Raw genomic sequence first — 16788 nt, forward strand, 5'->3', positions numbered from 1 at the left:
ATGATATTACACTTACATAGTAAATTGTAAAATTCATGAAGAGTATCACAACGCGAAGCGTCCTTATTCTGTTAAAGCATTGGTCAATACAACTTCCGATGCAAAATTGCAAATCTTATCAACAAGAGGTTTCTCGAAGAACATGGAATAGAATACAAAACTACTAACAGGACATGGCAAATGTATATTGGAGATGCGGAAGGTAAGAAGGTTATATAAATTGCCTAGATTTGTCATTTGTTTACGAAGGAAAAGACGGAAGTGATGAGGTGTTAAATGATTCTGTGGTGGTAAAAGAGCCTAAAGCGGATCTCATATTAGGTTTGTTTACCATGGTTATGGTTACATGAAACAAAGATCGATAATACACGTAGAGGAAGGAAGGTAAATTTGTACCATTTTGCGAAGATAAAACTGTGACTTACGTCACCTCCAAACCAGGATCTTAAAAAATGTTGCAGTGTTAATAATGAAAAGATTAATAATAGGCTGTACATTCGTTGACCTTCAATCTTTGACCAATGGTAACAAAGTAACCGTTAAAGCGTTGATTGACCCCAAATCTCAGTATAATAGTATTAGTGTGATGCTTGCCAGAAAATTGGATTTGTATATTACTAGGGTAGATGGGTCTGCTTATCCAGCAGTGGTGGACCTTGGCAAAGGCACAACAAATGCAGGTAAGGAGTGATGACAAGAAGATGGGTTCATGATGAAGAATTTTCCATTTCTTTGCCCAATACCTTTGAGTCAGAAGTCCCTCGTATCGTATTTGGGAGATTCATACGAGCATTTCTTAGTAAAATATGATTCAGTTTTAGGAAATGTATGGCTAATGAGGCTGGTAGACAGGATCAATGGATGCAATGGAACATATTGGAAACTTAATGAAGAAAAAATTCGCTCTTATACAAGAAATAGCATTGATATACTGTCTCCTTTGTTATATTAATTCTACGATTTTTATTCCCTAAATTTACTGCAATTGGTTCAGATTAGGGATTGGAATCGAAAATCGAATCTTTTCAAGATTTTTCTTATAGACGACCAATCTGACTTTGAATCAGTTTCTAATTTCAGCAAAAATAATCAGCACTTGGCCGGCATGAAAAATTACTTTGGAGTCAGGTTAACTTATATGTAAAAAATTGCTGAGAATCGATTCTCGAGAATTGATTTTACTATGTTTTGTCGATTTTCGATTAATCGATTCCAATCCCTAGTTCAGATGGAGAGGTTAAAATTACCAAGTTTTCTGAACATAATGCAGATGAAAAAAAACATGACTTCTATGGCAAGCCAAGTTGGACTAAACTATCAGGCATTAGGCGGGTGAAAAATCAAGCATGGATTGACAAAATGTTACACCGTGCCTGACATTTTACCTGTTCTTTATCTGTTCATGCTTGATAACTGCTTGATGTTTTATCTGTACGTGCTTGATGATTTTATCTGACCATGCTTGACATTTTTATCCGTCCGTGCTTAATGATTTTATCCATCTGTGCTTGATATTTTTGTCCGTCTGTGCTTGATGTTTTTGCCCAACTGTGTTTGATTTCGTATGCGGCATTCTTCGTTTTTTATGGTTTCTTGATGTTGCATGTTGATGAATACCATTATCTGAAATTCTACTATTATTTTTCTCTTTTTCTATATCTTTTTTTCGATTTCTTACTTCAATATCTTCTAGTAAATTGTCTATTTGACATATCGCTTTATTGATCCATTCCCAAAGCGAAATATTTTCATCTTTAAATTTATATTCTTTATTTATTTTAATTTCAATTTGTCGAGGATTTACTTTTGTATTAATGTAAATGCATGTACCAGTCCCTCTTTCAATGGGTTTTATGTTACGTCCTCCACGACCAATCAATTTACCAACTTCTACATTTTCGGAAATTTCCATAGTGGTTGTATAGTTGAGTTTCTGATGGAATTTTGCATTTTTGTTTATGAAGAATTTAAAGATGATATATTGTTGTATTTTTTTTTTTATTATAGGAGGAAAAAAAATATATATGATTTTTTTTTGATAAATTTTTTTTGAAAAATGCGAACTCAAAATGGAGGAGTATTTATAATTTAGCAATTTTTTTGCGAAGTTATGTATAAACTATAAACAAAAACATATCGTAAAATCATTTTATTAACATAAAACCAACAAAAATTTTTATATTTGTTATTATTTTTAATTAACAAAATCATTTTATTTTAATTAACAAAGACAATGTTTTTGATGTCGAGCCATGAAATAAAAATCTATTTTTAAATTGGTTTTATTATAAAAGGTAATTATTATTCTCTTTTAAGCATGAAAAAGAATGTTATTGAATTAATATAACTGATTGTCAAGACTAGGATACTTTTGTCTGGACGATCAATGAGTCTTGCGCCACAGATTGTGTTATTGAAAGAAATGTTTTTGTTATCAATTGCCTACTGCGCTATTAACTATCAACTATTTTTTATTCATAATTAATATGATAATATTATGATTAATATATATTACGGATAAGACACCTAAATAATTTATTTGTCACATCAGATAGTCAATAAAATAGTATATTATAATTCTTTTAAAATTATATATAAAGTATTTATACTGATTATTACTATCTTCTAGAAGATTATATAATATATTACTAATCACGACAATTGATTGATTGATTGATAACTATAGGTTACTTTTTCTGATATTATATTTAACTTCAAATATGGTTACTAATCACAAAGCCACAACTTTGTTTGCTGAATTTGAATTTAACTCATATTCGAAGTATTGATTATTATAATCAATTTTTTTTTTTTGCAAATAAATATTATATTATAATTCTTTAAAATTTTTACAATACGAATTGTCATAATTGACTATTATTTACACATATATTGAAGATGTGATGATTCCTTTATTTTAAAAATTTAAATTTGAATAATTTGATAGGCGCGTACAAAGTATTAACAAGCTCCACATTGCAGAATCACATGACGATCATCAGTCATCATTTTTTTTCCCACGACGCGATTTTTTTTACAAATATATATACTCTCAACATATATACCATCAGTTTTCTCTACTGTTTTCTTTTCTTTAAAAAAAAAAATACTCTCTAAAAAATAAAAATACTCTAAAATCCTTCACTTCGTCCCTTTCTTAGACGTACGCGACTCCCTTTCTTAGACGTACGCGTCGCGTACGTCTAATTTTAGTGATCAATCTCAAACTACCATTGCCAATACGTGAACATAAAGAATTCCGATGGTCGTTGGTTTATAAACTTATTTCCTTAGAGGAGTTCTTGAAAAGAGTGCGTATCAAATATTAAAAACGCGAAATTTTTTTTTTGATGTTTATAGACCTCTTATCATTGGATCTTATTTATTCCTTTTTTTTTATTTATTAGTTACAGGCTTACAGCACTATTTTGTATTGAAACACTAGACAACAGACGAAAGCTCTCTGAATGGAGCATTACCGGTTTTCTAGATGAGTGTAAATGGCTTAGGAGACTTTAAGAGAGGTGTGTATTTTTTTATTTGCAAAGTGGGTAACTTCCTAAGCTAAAATTAGAACGGATAACTCATTTGAGTCGGGGAGTTCACAAATTTTACTTAGGAGGGTACTGGATTTGTTTGTTTGGGTTGGGTAAGGGTGAGCAAAGTGGGTAATTCCTTGAAATTACCTGCTTTTTCTTTTTTATTTTATTTTTATTGCAAAGTGGGTAATTCCTATGAAATTACCTGCTTTCTTTTTTATTTTATTTTTATTTTTTTATTCCCTTTTTTTCTTTTTTATTTTATTTTGTTTTTATTTTTTTATTTCTTTTTTTTTTATTTTTTTTATTTCTCTTGTTCACTTGATAACCAACTCAAGCAGATAAAATCCTACTTTGTTATTGGTAAAGTCTGCTAATTCTAAAGGAGGAATTGGCTATGTCTTCTTTATCATTAAATAAAAATTTAGCACACTTTTAATAATTTTCCTTTCTTATAATAGGTAAATGCAGAGATTTACAAGAATGAAGAAATTCAACTTTAAAAGGAATAATATATGGTAAATAATTAATTTCTAGTTAATGGTTCTACTAGAGATACTAATTACGAATAAACTGAATCATTTATTACTAAAATTAAAAATATTATTAAGGTAAGATAGTTAGGTGGTGATTCCGGTGTGTGGTGAAGGTCCTGTCATTATATCAGTCACTAAAGTTAAAGTATCTGGCGTAAAAGAGCCAAAAAATGTCAAACAATGGGGAATCACGAATGGAATTACTAATAAGAAAAAGAAAATCTATTTATCAAATCAACAGAGAAAGAACAATTCGAATAAACCTACCAAAGGCTTATCTACTGATCAACCTCCAGATATAGTTCAGCGATCAAGATACATATTTACGTTTCCTCCTTACACAAGTTCAAAAAAGTCCGAATTGACGAGGCGTCTTACATACGTTGGACTTCTAGTAACTTTTACATTAGGGTACATGGGAAACCCATAGGGGTTTTTACTTTAAATAATAATATGGACCATTTTTATAACACTTCGTTTATTTGTAATCTTTTAAATAGTAATAGATAACTATATTTTTATTTCTTGACTCTTTTATTTTCCTTGGTGCTTTGTCCGCGCGCGGTGTCTTTGACTCACGCTTGTGCTTCTTACTTAATTTTTCTCCACCAAGGTGGCATCACCTCAGTTCCGGAAGGGTCGAACGCGATTTGGTTATCAGTGTTGGAGGAAATTGTTGTTGGTCTTATTATATAGGATCTTTAATACTGTATTTTTTTATTTTTATTTCTCAAAGTAACAGTAAAATTACAAAGATAAAGTCACTAAACTAAATCAAAAGATCATTCGTTTATTTTTATTTTAAAAAAATAAATCACTTAAATATTACTATCATAATGTAAAATTTCAAATTCGGACTTAATCTATAAAATCTCCATTTTTTATTAACCATAGTCTTTTTACCCAAGACATTTAATATTTTGAATTCGTACGATTCTGATTTCTGACTACGTAAATTCCTACGGCACGAAAAAAAATATATATATGTATTAACATTTTAAATCAAAATCATGGATTTGAAAATTAATTACCACCCTGGGAGTTTGCTTAATAAATCATCGCGGCCACAAATCAAGCACATCACTGACTTTATTTTCATTATTTCATTGTAATACAGATCGTCACTGGATCGCATGAACATACCATTTTTTGCTCACACGATTATCAGTCTTTTATTTGTGACACAAATAATTTATCAAGATATAAATGTATGTATTCTCTAAAATCAGTAAAAAAAAAATGTTCCTGTTTAAATCATCCGCAAATAATGAAGAAACTACTACCAAAACTGAATATAAATCAAAATTTCCATTTGTTCGCCCGAAAGAATCCGAACGAAAATTTGTTAGCCCTGTCATTGAGAAAGTCATAAAAGATATAACTTCGAATATGAAAGATAAAGATTTGGCAAGATTATTTGAAAATTGTTGGCCAAATACCTTAGGTAGGTAAATTATTTTCTGATTCGATGACGATAAAAATTTTTAAAATTTAATTTAATATTTTCCATACATAGATACGACGGTAGCTTGGTTTAATGTTGGTGAAGATTTCCAAGAACGTTCATTGTTACTGGAGATATTCCGTAATTTATTCAACTTTTTTTTTTTTCAGAAGGATAGTTTGTTTTGGTTAAAGACGACCCAAAAAACATAAACTTTTTTTTTCCTAGTGCAATGTGGCTGAGAGATTCGACAAATCAAATTATCTCTTATATCCCTTACGCAAAATGTGATGATAAATTGAAAAATCTTATTTTAGGTGTTATATATATGCAAGCAGAGTTAATTATCAGTGTAGGATTTATTTTTTCAATGATATTTTTTTTTAAAAAAAGATTACACATTTTTAATAAATTTTTTTATAGGATCCATATGCGAATGCATATTATGCACCACCTGAATCTAAAGTCTAAACTTCCTCATCCAAAAAATCCATGGTCAAAAACTGATATCACAACTCCACCTCCTTCAAGTGCTACATGGGAAAAAAAATGGGAGCTTGACTCTTTAGTTTCTTTTTTAAAATTATCTCATAATTATTGGAGTAATACTAAGGATGATAGATTTTTAACGAATAAAATTTGGTTAGAAGCCGTTAATTCGATTTTAGATACAGCATATTAGAAATACATACAATGCAAGAATTTAAAAATGAAGCTTATAAATTTTCTAGATTAACAAGAACTACCACTGAAACCTTGATGATGGAAGGAATTGGTGAGTAATTTAATATGTATATTTTTAAATTAATTATAAAAAGTTTATGCGTATTTTTTTTTTATATATATATATATTATAGGAGCGCCTGTTAAAAGAATCGGTAATAATATTATATTTCTATTATTATTATAATTATTATTAATTTATAATTATTATATAATTTTCAGGTCTTGTAAAATCACAATTTAGACCTTCAGACGATAGTACAACATTTCCTTTCTTAATTCCATCCAACGCTTTTGCTTCAGTTGAACTTTCTCATCTTTATGAGATGATTGATACCACATCACCTGATATTGCCAAGAAAGCTAAAAATTTATCTCAAATAATACGTGATTCTATCTATTCAAATGCCATAATTCCACATAAACATTTTGAAAATATTTTTGCGTATGAAATTGATGGTTATGGTTCATCAAATTTAATGGATGATGCAAATTTACCAAGTTTATTAAGTTTACCTTATTTTGGATTTATTGATAATGATGATAAAATTTATCTGAAAACGAGAGATTTTGTTTTAAGTGATTGGAATAAATTTTGGTTTAATGGAGAAAAATTTCAGGGAGTTGGTAGTCCTCATACAGGGTTAGGTTACATTTGGCCAATGAGTCTATGTATGAAGGTATAATAATAATTATAATAATAATAATAATTAAAAAAATTCTTAAATTTATTATAATTATATTATGTCTTTCTTAACTTTCTCTCAAATATAGATTTTAACGTCGACAAATGATCAAGAAATTTTAGAAACTTTAGAATTACTTAAAGAATCTAGTGCTGATACTGGATTAACGCACGAATCTTTTTATTATAATGATCCAAATAATTATACAAGATCATGGTTTGCGTAAGTTAAAATTAAATTAAATATTTGAATGGAAAATAATATATTAATATATTAATTACATTTTTAATTTATTAAAAATAGTTGGGCTAACAGCTTATTTGGTGAAACTATTTTACATCTTGCAAAGGAGAAACCAGATTTAATCATGATAGATGATTTCAAATTTATAAAATTATTGGATGCGTCCAAATGATATCATAACGTTATTTATAGATTGTTAAAAATTATGTACTGTATAAATATTTATTCTGTGTATAAATAATATATTAATAATTTTTTATCATAAATTTTTTACTGCGCCTGCGCTCCTCAGTTCCCACTTTTTCTTTTTTTTTTTCTTAAACGCGAGACAAATGCTAATTTAATTAAACTATAATTGTAACATCAACATGATTTCTTTAAAGATGATCCATGTTGATATCTTCTTTTAAGTATAAATGATGCGTGAAAAAAAATCTAAATTTGGTGATTCCTTTGCAATAAAAAAAGATGAGCAGCATACCTTCCATAAAGTGGGATGAATTACCATTTATTATAAAAGGCAACGTTAAATTTGAACAAAGGAATAAAAAAAAATAAAAATAAAAACAAAATCGAATAACTCTTCCTTCACCCTTTTATTTTTTTTTTATCAAAAGAAAGAAAATATTTCAAAGAGTCATTATTTATTTTGGTAAGTAAAAATGTTTTTTTTTATATATATATAATTAATATATACATGTATTTGTTATTTATATCACCGACAAAAAAGGATGAAATTTCACACTTTTAATACATATATACATATACATATGATGATTCATTAGATTTTTGAAAAATGGATGATAACAACAATGATCTCATATATTTCGGTGATTTAAATGGTAATAAAACTCTTTGCGTCCAATTAAACCTTGTTGATCACTTAATCTCTTGTTTATAGAGAATTTCAGTAGAAATTTTCTTTAATAGGGGTTATTTTTTTTTTGATTGAGAATTTTATTAGAGAATTGTTTGTTGAAAAATTTTTTTATTTTTTTGATGAAGAGTTTTGTTTAGAAATCTTAATAGAAAATTTTATTGAAAATAGTTTTTTTTTTAATGAGGGTATCGAGAATTTTGGCTTGAAATTTTTTTTTTAATAAAGAATTTCATTAGAGATCTTTTTTTTTATAAAAAATTGATTAAAACTTTGTTGGAAAATTTTTTATTAAATTTTACAATTTTAATAAATTTTATTTTTTTTTAATGAATATTATAAAATAAATGGTTTGCTAGTATCGTACTATAAAATAAAATAAAAATTAAAAAAAAAAGCTGAATCATATACTAAGAATAAAATAAAAAAATATTAAATTACATTAATAAGATTAAGATAAAATTAACGATAGAATCCTAAATAGCATAGTAAATTAAGCAAATTTTATATACTACTAGTAAAGCTCCGCATGAGCCGAGCCGGCTTGCGAGCTGAGCCATAATTAAATTGGCTTGATGCTTGAAAAGCTGGCTTGAAAAAGATCGAACTGGCTCGCCTACAAAGTAATAAAATACAGTAAAAATTAATAATTCTGATCGGTTACGGTTTCGTGTCGGTCATATTCCGATTTACCGATCCGATCAGTTAGTTGATTGATCAACTTTTTGTATAAAAAAAATATTTTTTTTTTAGGTAAAATATCAGACACGGGGTGACATTTTGTCTAGCCATGTTTGATTTTTTACCACACAAAGTCTGATAATTTTGTCCAACTCATGAATAAATATTTTACCTAACTCTATATTATATATATTGACTAAATAGATCATTTTAATATTATATATACTTCCATCGTCCAAAAAAATTCGAGATACCATATTTTTCTTCTTCGTCTAGCAATCGAACGTTCTCTTCAGTTCTATCAGAAATGTCAACTGAACAGAATCAAAGTCTTTGGCGCAAAGGACATAAATATCATTAGTGCCATGTTCCTCTTGTTCTGGTAATTTCATGGTACAATTTCAAGTGTCAACAATTACCCACTCTTTCGCAATTTTTTTAATAGGAGTATAAACACCGTTTCTTCCAAATCTTCGTTGATGTTCTTCCGATCAATATCCATCTCGTAATAGTTCAATGGCCCAATTTCTTTTATCGTTTATGTAAAAATCTAGATAACCTTTTGACCTATATATTGCCCCAACGTCTACGGCAGCAAAAATGTCTACAGGAAGCACCAGCATTGAAGACCTATAAAATTCCATTTTGCTATACACGCTCCAGTAGACGTCCATTTGTACCAATACCCTTACTTTTTCGCAATACATTTGGATTCATTTTGCAAACACTGCATTTATGAAATCCTTAAATGTTTTAGGCGGTTATTTAAGTTGTGAAATTGAACCAAGAAGATATGTTATTCGGGGTAATGGCACTGGAAAGTCGAGGATTGAAAGGCTTAGATTGTCCAAACACTTAGTACTAATAAGAATATTTGTTTTGATAATTCAATTATTATAAGAAATTTTTTGAGATGGATCAATTACGCAAATTTTTCAGAATACAAATAAAAATCTGGTTTAAGTTGCAACCTGATTGCCAATCCTATGATAATTACTATTTTTACTATTTTAATTTCAATTCACGTTCATTTCAAGATTAGATAATTCCATCATACGAATTTTTGCTTCGTATTCTCTTAAAGAAATTTTCTGTTCTTTTAGAGTTATTTTTTTTTCTTGATATTAAAGTTCATTGAAATTTAAATTGTTGTTGTTTTCCTTATCATTTTTATCATCATCATAATCATCACCTTCTTAATCAGAAATTATGATAGCTTTCTTGGACTGTGAGTTAGCTGATTTATAATAAATAAATAAATTGGATTAATTATAATTCAAAGTGGGATCAATTTTTAATATAATTTTTTTTTAAAATTTAACATTACCTTTTCGTTTATTGGATTGAACTTCACGAGCAATAGGCCCTTTATCATGTCCACGATTAGGTATATTATAAATTTGTTGAACACTAAATTGATGTAAATCTTTCCTTATCCAACTTTCGTCCTGTCCCACCCTTCAATATGATAAATAATTGCAACTCCTTCTTTACTTGTCGATGGTACTTGACTGGAGCCAGTGAATGTATTATTTTTTTGACGGTCGTATTTTTTGTAATGTATATTTCAGTATCCTCAGTGTCTTCAGTATCCCCATGTCAGATGAACTTGGCTATATTATAAAAATTAAAAAATTTTTATCGTTTAGTTTTGTATTATAAATATTCATATAAAATATTTAGTTTACCTCTGCAATAAGATCTTCTTCGTAAATAATATCTTCTTTGTAAATAATATCTTCTTTGTAAATAATATCTTCTTTGTTAATAATAGTATTCATGGTTAAAAAGTTTATTAGAAAAGAGAACGTGAGAGGACGTGAGAGTCGCGAAAGTGAGAGTTTCGATGAAAAAAATTTTGGTTGATTAACTGATTATCGATTTATTGTATATTTGTGTATTATATTGTTATACAATGATTTTTTGTTGTACATACGCAGCAGTAGTTTTACTAAGTATACAATTTTGTATAACGTTTTACATGATCATACAATACTCTATAGGGTAACTCTACGCTACAACTATCCGTATTACTCTACTTCGGCATCTAAGAAAAATCATGTGACTGAAATTTCGGTGACGGCCCGCTCAATCTACTCAACCTTTGAATGCAAACAGTACAAATAACTTGAATTCCAATAACAATGATTTAATAGCGGTCGGCCCGTCACGAAAAATCTGATACGGATAATCCCCAAATATATTACAAAATCTGACTTACTTAATCCAAGAAGCATGAGATGCGAAAGATGAATCAATTCAAGCTAATCAAAAAGAATTATTGTATTGATATTTCTATATCAGATATTGAAGAATTCGATAAAAAGGCTGTAGAAATTAACAAACAAGTATAAAATTGGCGAGAAAAGGGAGAAGGGTATGATTATGACAATCTTACTAAACTCCTTCCTCCTGTACAAACGAGAAGCATTACGCAAACAGACTTAAAGAGCCAGGAAGATTTATGAGTTTTTCGAAAAAATAGGAATTGATAAAATCAAGTATATCACAACATATAGTGCGAATTCTATTTCGGAATTATTGATAGTCAAGTTCAAACTATTATTGATTATTTCTCCAAGAATCCCAACACTGATGATCAGGATGACTCTATTATTGATTCCGAAGAGGAGATTTCAGATGATTAGACCAAGCGGATACCTTGGGGTAAGCATATCAACCTACCTATTTCTTTAACTTTCTTCGGGTGATTCCAAAGGAATCAATTCAGACAGATCGTCCAAAGCTGAAGTGAGTACATCATCTATTCCTAAGGGGAGATCCAAATCCAGACTTCCAATCTCTATTTTACCTGCTGATGAAACAGATGAAAAGCGAAAACATATAATTGGGTTAGTGTTAGAGCAGTTTCCTTATCTATCATTGAGATACAGTGAGAATTATGGTGATAAATTTGTGTTTAACAGTTCAGTGCCTTGTCCCATATGTAATAAAGACCATGAAGCAAGAATGGTAAAGATGGTCGATGGGGCTGTTGTGAGTATTTTGGAGAACGAATTTATCGCCCTGAGTGCTGAAGGCAAAATGGTATGCCAATAGTATCGGTAAAAGCATAGAGAACGAAAATTTCATCATGTGAAATACGCAGTATGAATGTATGATATCAGGAAAATTCTTGTTGGCCCGCCGTAGGTAATTATTTTTCTCCTCTGTGTGACGTAAGATTTGCATATATATGGTATCTATTCTGTAATTTGGTGTGACATACTATCTGTATTAGTCAGTTGCGTAACCGATCAACTCAGTCTGTGTGACAATCGATTTCTCATATATATACAGTATATCCAATAACCCCAACAATTTTTTTCTCAATTCATCCATTCTTTTCATACTATTTTAATCACAAAAATTATGTCGTCTAACGTTGCAAGTTCCTCCGCTGGTGTTCCTGTTATTTCTCTTCCGACATTCGAGGAAGTGAGAGGATATAATGCCGTAGAACTTAATGGATTCTTGAAAGGGAGGTTAGGCAATATTGATAATCACATAGACACGTTAGCAGCTGGAGAAGTCGATGGCTCAATCTTTTTTGATTTAACGTACGAAGGTCTTAAAGCTCATGGAATATCTCTTGGAGCTTCTACAAAAATTATGAAGTTGATTAATGAATATAAAGGAGGTAAGTAAATTTCATTCTCATATTTGCCAATAATACCGAAGGCTTTATATAATCTTGTGCTTTTCTTTCTGCTTCTTATCGTCAAACCCGCTCAAAAAACGTTCACGTTATTGTAGATCAAACCACCGCTGTAAGTGAGTCGTTATAGATTTTGTCAACGCGTCTTTGGCTTGACTTTTTGATAACCGTTGATTCATTATTTGTTTGCATTATTAATATTTTCCAGTATTTAGGGTATAAACGAAGAAAAATTGATGATGAAGAAGAAGTTAAAAGTGATAACTATGATAATGAATCTCTTGAAAAGGTTTGGAAAGCTTTCAAGGATGCGACAATAGATGACAATGTCCTTAATCTATCCAATGATGCTTCCTATCTTCTGGGCGTTGACGATTACGAAAATCCAATAACCACTATATTCATCCGTGATTGCTATCTCGATTTGTCCAAGATAATTTTTGAAAGTAATAGGTCTCGTTGGCGTATTACCGGAAATCCGGGGATTGGGAAAACCTTCTTCGGTTATTACTTGCTTTATATTATTGCAAAAGCCAATGGAACGGTCATATACCACCAACATCACAGATCTCCGATTCTTTTCAGCGAAGACAAAGTTTACTGTAGTAAGTTAGACAATATTCACCTATTCAAGGATTACCTAGGAAAAAATTATTGTAGACGCTCGGGAGCCGATGGAATTTCGTGGAAAAACTATTCTTGTCTGTTCGCCCCAGACGACATACTATAAAACGTTTGATTCACTTGGGATAAATGTACGATACATGCCGGTGTGGTCTCTTGCAGAGATCGATATTTGTAGGGATAAAATTGATATTTTCAAACATCTTACTAAAGAAGAAGTTCAGGCTCTGCATTATAAATGGGGTGGGATTCCTCGATTTGTCTTGTTTCATGCCCACAATTACAATTCGCAAAAACAATTGGATACTGCAATTACTGAAGTCGAAAAGAGCATAATGTATTTTGTTGGTGAAACCTCTTCGGGCAACAGTGCAAGTCATAAACTCGTTCATATCTGTACAAATGTACCAATGAAAGAGGCGGATCAAGCAGAAGAGGTGGATCAAGAGGAAGAGGCGGGTCAAGAGGAAGAGGCACGAAATATACAAAATAAAGGAAAGGGGAGAGAAATTGAAGGATCTTCTACATCAGCAACTCTCGTGAATCCAACTATATCGGCAGACCTCGCAACTTCCATAGATTCTAAACTCGCTGATAAAATGTCTTATTATAGTGAATATATTCTAGAGTTTGCGTCTGATTATGTTTCCGAAATGGTAATGAACAAACTCGCTGAAAAACACAAGCAAGAATTGCTAGATTTTGTGAATAGTAGCGAGGATTTGAATGAATTTGGTTCACTCCGAGGTACTATGTTTGAGCGACTTGCTCATCGAAAGTTGCTACGTGGAGGAAAATTTAAAGTTCGCCCTATAGATCAAAACCTCAAAAGGAATGATCCACAACTTGTACTGAATAACATGGAAAAAATGTTGTTTAGTGACATTGATGATATTGGAGATGCTACAAATACATCCGGTACTACTAAATATTACATACCAACTCAAAAAAATAACAAGTCGTTCGATTCTTTTATCCCTACAAACAAGTTCTTCCAGATGACTATTGCAGAGAGACATCCTATCGTCAAGAGTGGCCTGGAAAAGTATATTCGTGGAATAACACGTCCAGATGAGGAGATCAGTTTTTACTTTGTTCTACCTGAAACAAGATTTGCTACTTACCGAGAACAGAGTATTCACACTACAAAGAAAACTGTTATAAAGAAAAAACCTGCTTGGTTTGGTCGCTTTAAACAATACGCTCTTGAACTTGACCTGAAGATTAAAGATATATAGCTTCAAGTTCATGATTGTACCTTGACACTGTATATTCATTTTGTAAAATAAGGAATTTGGAACGAATAATATATGCTTTAGTGTTGTATTTAAAAGAAATCCTTTTAGAATGTAATTGTTAAGATTTGTCATAAACATCGACTTCGTGAACCAAGTTCACGATCTCAAAGTTTAGCACTTTTTTTATATATCGTATTGTAAAGCTTACGCATATTAAATATTTAATGAAGTTTTTTGGTTTTCTTTTTATTAATTCAATTTTTGTGTTGATATTGAAAATAAGCTGTGTTTAATATAATAATTTATCTCAATCATTTAATATACATGATGATTTATCATGGTTGGTTCTTATGCAAGTCAATTTCGGAAGTAATTACAAAAGTACTATAATTTATGTACAGTAAGACTCTTTTACATATTTGAAATAAACTTTAAGATAGAATGTACCTTCTTTTAGTGGATTGGCACCCGTAATATGAAGGAAATTAATTACAAATTCTTTAAGTGGTATTGTCGACTATTGTATGTTTATATTTTGCAAAATGGTGTTATTGAATAGATTATAATTTATTTAAATTTAAAATATTGAACTTATATAATGTGTCAAAAACACTTGCGTATATTTACCAAAGTTATTCACTCAGATATAGCGAGTTAATCATTGTGTAGAAAAATCAGTGGCAGTCTTCAGATGTTTGGATATCATGCCGGCTGATGTCTGGACATCATGTTGGATAATGTTTAGACACCATGTCAGATATATGTAGGATGATATTAATCATATTATAGTAAATTTGCCAATTTCCTGGATCAATTTTTAATTTTTTATAACTATTTTAGAAACAATTATAAATTGATTACTGAAAGATAAAAAATAGAAATTGAACCAGAAAATTATTATAATGATGAAGAATTAAAAATTCACCTAGAAAATTGTAAATACCATAAACAAAAATTAAATTATATTTGGTAATTATAATCTAGGTATCATGCCAATTGATTATCTTCAACGTCATACATCCAATAAAAGTGATGCATTAATTTCTATAAATTTTATTTTTATGCTATTTTAATCCACTTATAGCTTTATTTAAATTTTTCCTATAAAAATTTTCATTTACACTATTTTCGTTTACTCCACCTTATTACATAAATTTACCATGTATAATCATTATTGTTACACTTAATAGAAATATCGGTCTGGGCTAGTATTGGGCTCATAGTTTATCGTAGAGTAAAAAACAGTCCCTAATTTTTTCTTGTCTAAAAATTTTTTTCCAGTTAGTGATCATCTAGACCAAATCTAACAATGATTTTTTACTGTAAACTAGCCAGTATTTTTTTTGTTCCAGTACCCACCAGAGAATACGGGACTGACGGAAGCAAATGTGGGAGTATTAATTAATAGCGTCATGGGATCAATGATCGGGGGTCGGAGCATATTATTTTTTTATAATTCAATTTTAATAATAAAATTAAAGTTCGTAAATGTGCGAAATGTTAGGAAGCTTATTTTTAATCGTGATTATAAATGGTGTAAATTATTATTAGATTAATGAAGGAAAATAAATCTTTTCAATCGATGTATTGTTTTAAATTTTATTTACTTTTTATTAAAAAATTACATTAAACTAATAAAATCAATATGAAAAATTTTAACAAATGATTAATATTTTAATAGATTTAATAATTAAAATTAATGAAATAAAAAAATACAATTAAAAAAAAAATTAAATAATGTATTAATTGAAAATCAAAAATATACTAAACAGGTGTGTATATGTTAAAATCAGAACATTCAAGAAAAAAGGTGAGCACCGGCATCTGATAGGTTAGCGTACCCATAATCAAAGCAGTAGTAGATCGCATGCTTTGATTTATAGAATTAGTCTTGTTAGTGAGATATCTGAGGTTCACATTATGACGAACCTCAACCCAAAATTCTCTCGGTTTCCAATCTCCTAAGTTTTCCTCTATATAGAAATCAATAATTGATTGATTATCAATATTTCTGACCGTCTTGGTGGTTAGTCCCATAATCATGACATTTAACCCAATCAACTTAACGGACATTGCATTAATCTTTGATATGTTTAGATTTATAAAATAAAAAAAAATTAACAAATTTTTGGTTGATTTCAAAAGGACACGCGCAAAACAATACATACACTATACCAACTGGCACAAGCAACGAACTTTCCTTTCAAGAAAATCACCTGGCCTTTATTAAAATCATAAGACCTTTACTCTCAAATATAAAATTTTTGTCGGATCATCATCATTCAATCTTGCAACAGCCATAATTTCCTTTACCGTAAACTCCTGAGTAAGTCGTTCAGTGAATTCATGAATGTAACACATTGTGGAGATTTTTGCGGGCATATTCTTTTTGTTTAAGAGTAATTAAGAGTAAATAATTAAGAGTAAAATTTTTTTTTCTCTCACTAATATACTCATGTCATACATATATATATTTAAATCTTTCACTATTTCCACAGCTAACTTCCGAAAATTTATTTTTTTTTCACTTCATATGGGA

General features: G+C 29.6%; 8 protein-coding genes across 8 annotated transcripts; 5 read left to right on the forward strand and 3 right to left on the reverse strand.

Moving 5' to 3' along the window:
* Positions 1-469: 469 nt before the first annotated feature.
* OCT59_025563 (uncharacterized protein) lies at positions 470-691 on the forward strand (the record flags this gene model as incomplete). The annotated part of the gene is made up of 1 exon (XM_066139356.1): positions 470-691. One exon carries the CDS (start codon positions 470-472, stop codon positions 689-691), a length of 222 nt encoding a protein of 73 aa, XP_065992174.1.
* Positions 692-1471: 780 nt separating this feature from the next.
* On the reverse strand, positions 1472-1912 carry OCT59_025564 (uncharacterized protein; the record flags this gene model as incomplete). Its single annotated transcript, XM_025325915.1, has 1 exon — positions 1472-1912. One exon carries the CDS (start codon positions 1910-1912, stop codon positions 1472-1474), a length of 441 nt encoding a protein of 146 aa, XP_025178872.1.
* Positions 1913-5314: 3402 nt separating this feature from the next.
* OCT59_025565 (uncharacterized protein) lies at positions 5315-5990 on the forward strand (the record flags this gene model as incomplete). Its single annotated transcript, XM_066139375.1, has 5 exons — positions 5315-5519; positions 5592-5660; positions 5748-5753; positions 5837-5871; positions 5943-5990. 5 exons carry the CDS (start codon positions 5315-5317, stop codon positions 5988-5990), a joined length of 363 nt encoding a protein of 120 aa, XP_065992175.1.
* A 222-nt stretch (positions 5991-6212) lies between these two features.
* OCT59_025566 (uncharacterized protein) lies at positions 6213-7343 on the forward strand (the record flags this gene model as incomplete). The annotated part of the gene is made up of 5 exons (XM_066139383.1): positions 6213-6294; positions 6377-6397; positions 6465-6922; positions 7017-7150; positions 7232-7343. 5 exons carry the CDS (start codon positions 6213-6215, stop codon positions 7341-7343), a joined length of 807 nt encoding a protein of 268 aa, XP_065992176.1.
* A 2582-nt stretch (positions 7344-9925) lies between these two features.
* On the reverse strand, positions 9926-10510 carry OCT59_025567 (uncharacterized protein; the record flags this gene model as incomplete). The annotated part of the gene is made up of 3 exons (XM_066139392.1): positions 9926-9966; positions 10057-10177; positions 10418-10510. 3 exons carry the CDS (start codon positions 10508-10510, stop codon positions 9926-9928), a joined length of 255 nt encoding a protein of 84 aa, XP_065992177.1.
* An 859-nt stretch (positions 10511-11369) lies between these two features.
* On the forward strand, positions 11370-11789 carry OCT59_025568 (uncharacterized protein; the record flags this gene model as incomplete). The annotated part of the gene is made up of 2 exons (XM_066139403.1): positions 11370-11396; positions 11505-11789. The coding sequence occupies 2 exons, from the start codon at positions 11370-11372 to the stop codon at positions 11787-11789; spliced, it is 312 nt and encodes a 103-aa protein (XP_065992178.1).
* A 312-nt stretch (positions 11790-12101) lies between these two features.
* OCT59_025569 (uncharacterized protein) lies at positions 12102-14249 on the forward strand (the record flags this gene model as incomplete). Its single annotated transcript, XM_025309767.2, has 3 exons — positions 12102-12369; positions 12603-12992; positions 13048-14249. 3 exons carry the CDS (start codon positions 12102-12104, stop codon positions 14247-14249), a joined length of 1860 nt encoding a protein of 619 aa, XP_025189711.2.
* A 1764-nt stretch (positions 14250-16013) lies between these two features.
* OCT59_025570 (uncharacterized protein) lies at positions 16014-16631 on the reverse strand (the record flags this gene model as incomplete). The annotated part of the gene is made up of 3 exons (XM_066139416.1): positions 16014-16331; positions 16418-16465; positions 16563-16631. The coding sequence occupies 3 exons, from the start codon at positions 16629-16631 to the stop codon at positions 16014-16016; spliced, it is 435 nt and encodes a 144-aa protein (XP_065992179.1).
* Positions 16632-16788: the final 157 nt, after the last annotated feature.

The sequence above is a fragment of the Rhizophagus irregularis genome, chromosome 5 (genome assembly GCF_026210795.1).
Source record: "Rhizophagus irregularis chromosome 5, complete sequence".
Lineage (NCBI taxonomy): Eukaryota > Fungi > Glomeromycota > Glomeromycetes > Glomerales > Glomeraceae > Rhizophagus > Rhizophagus irregularis.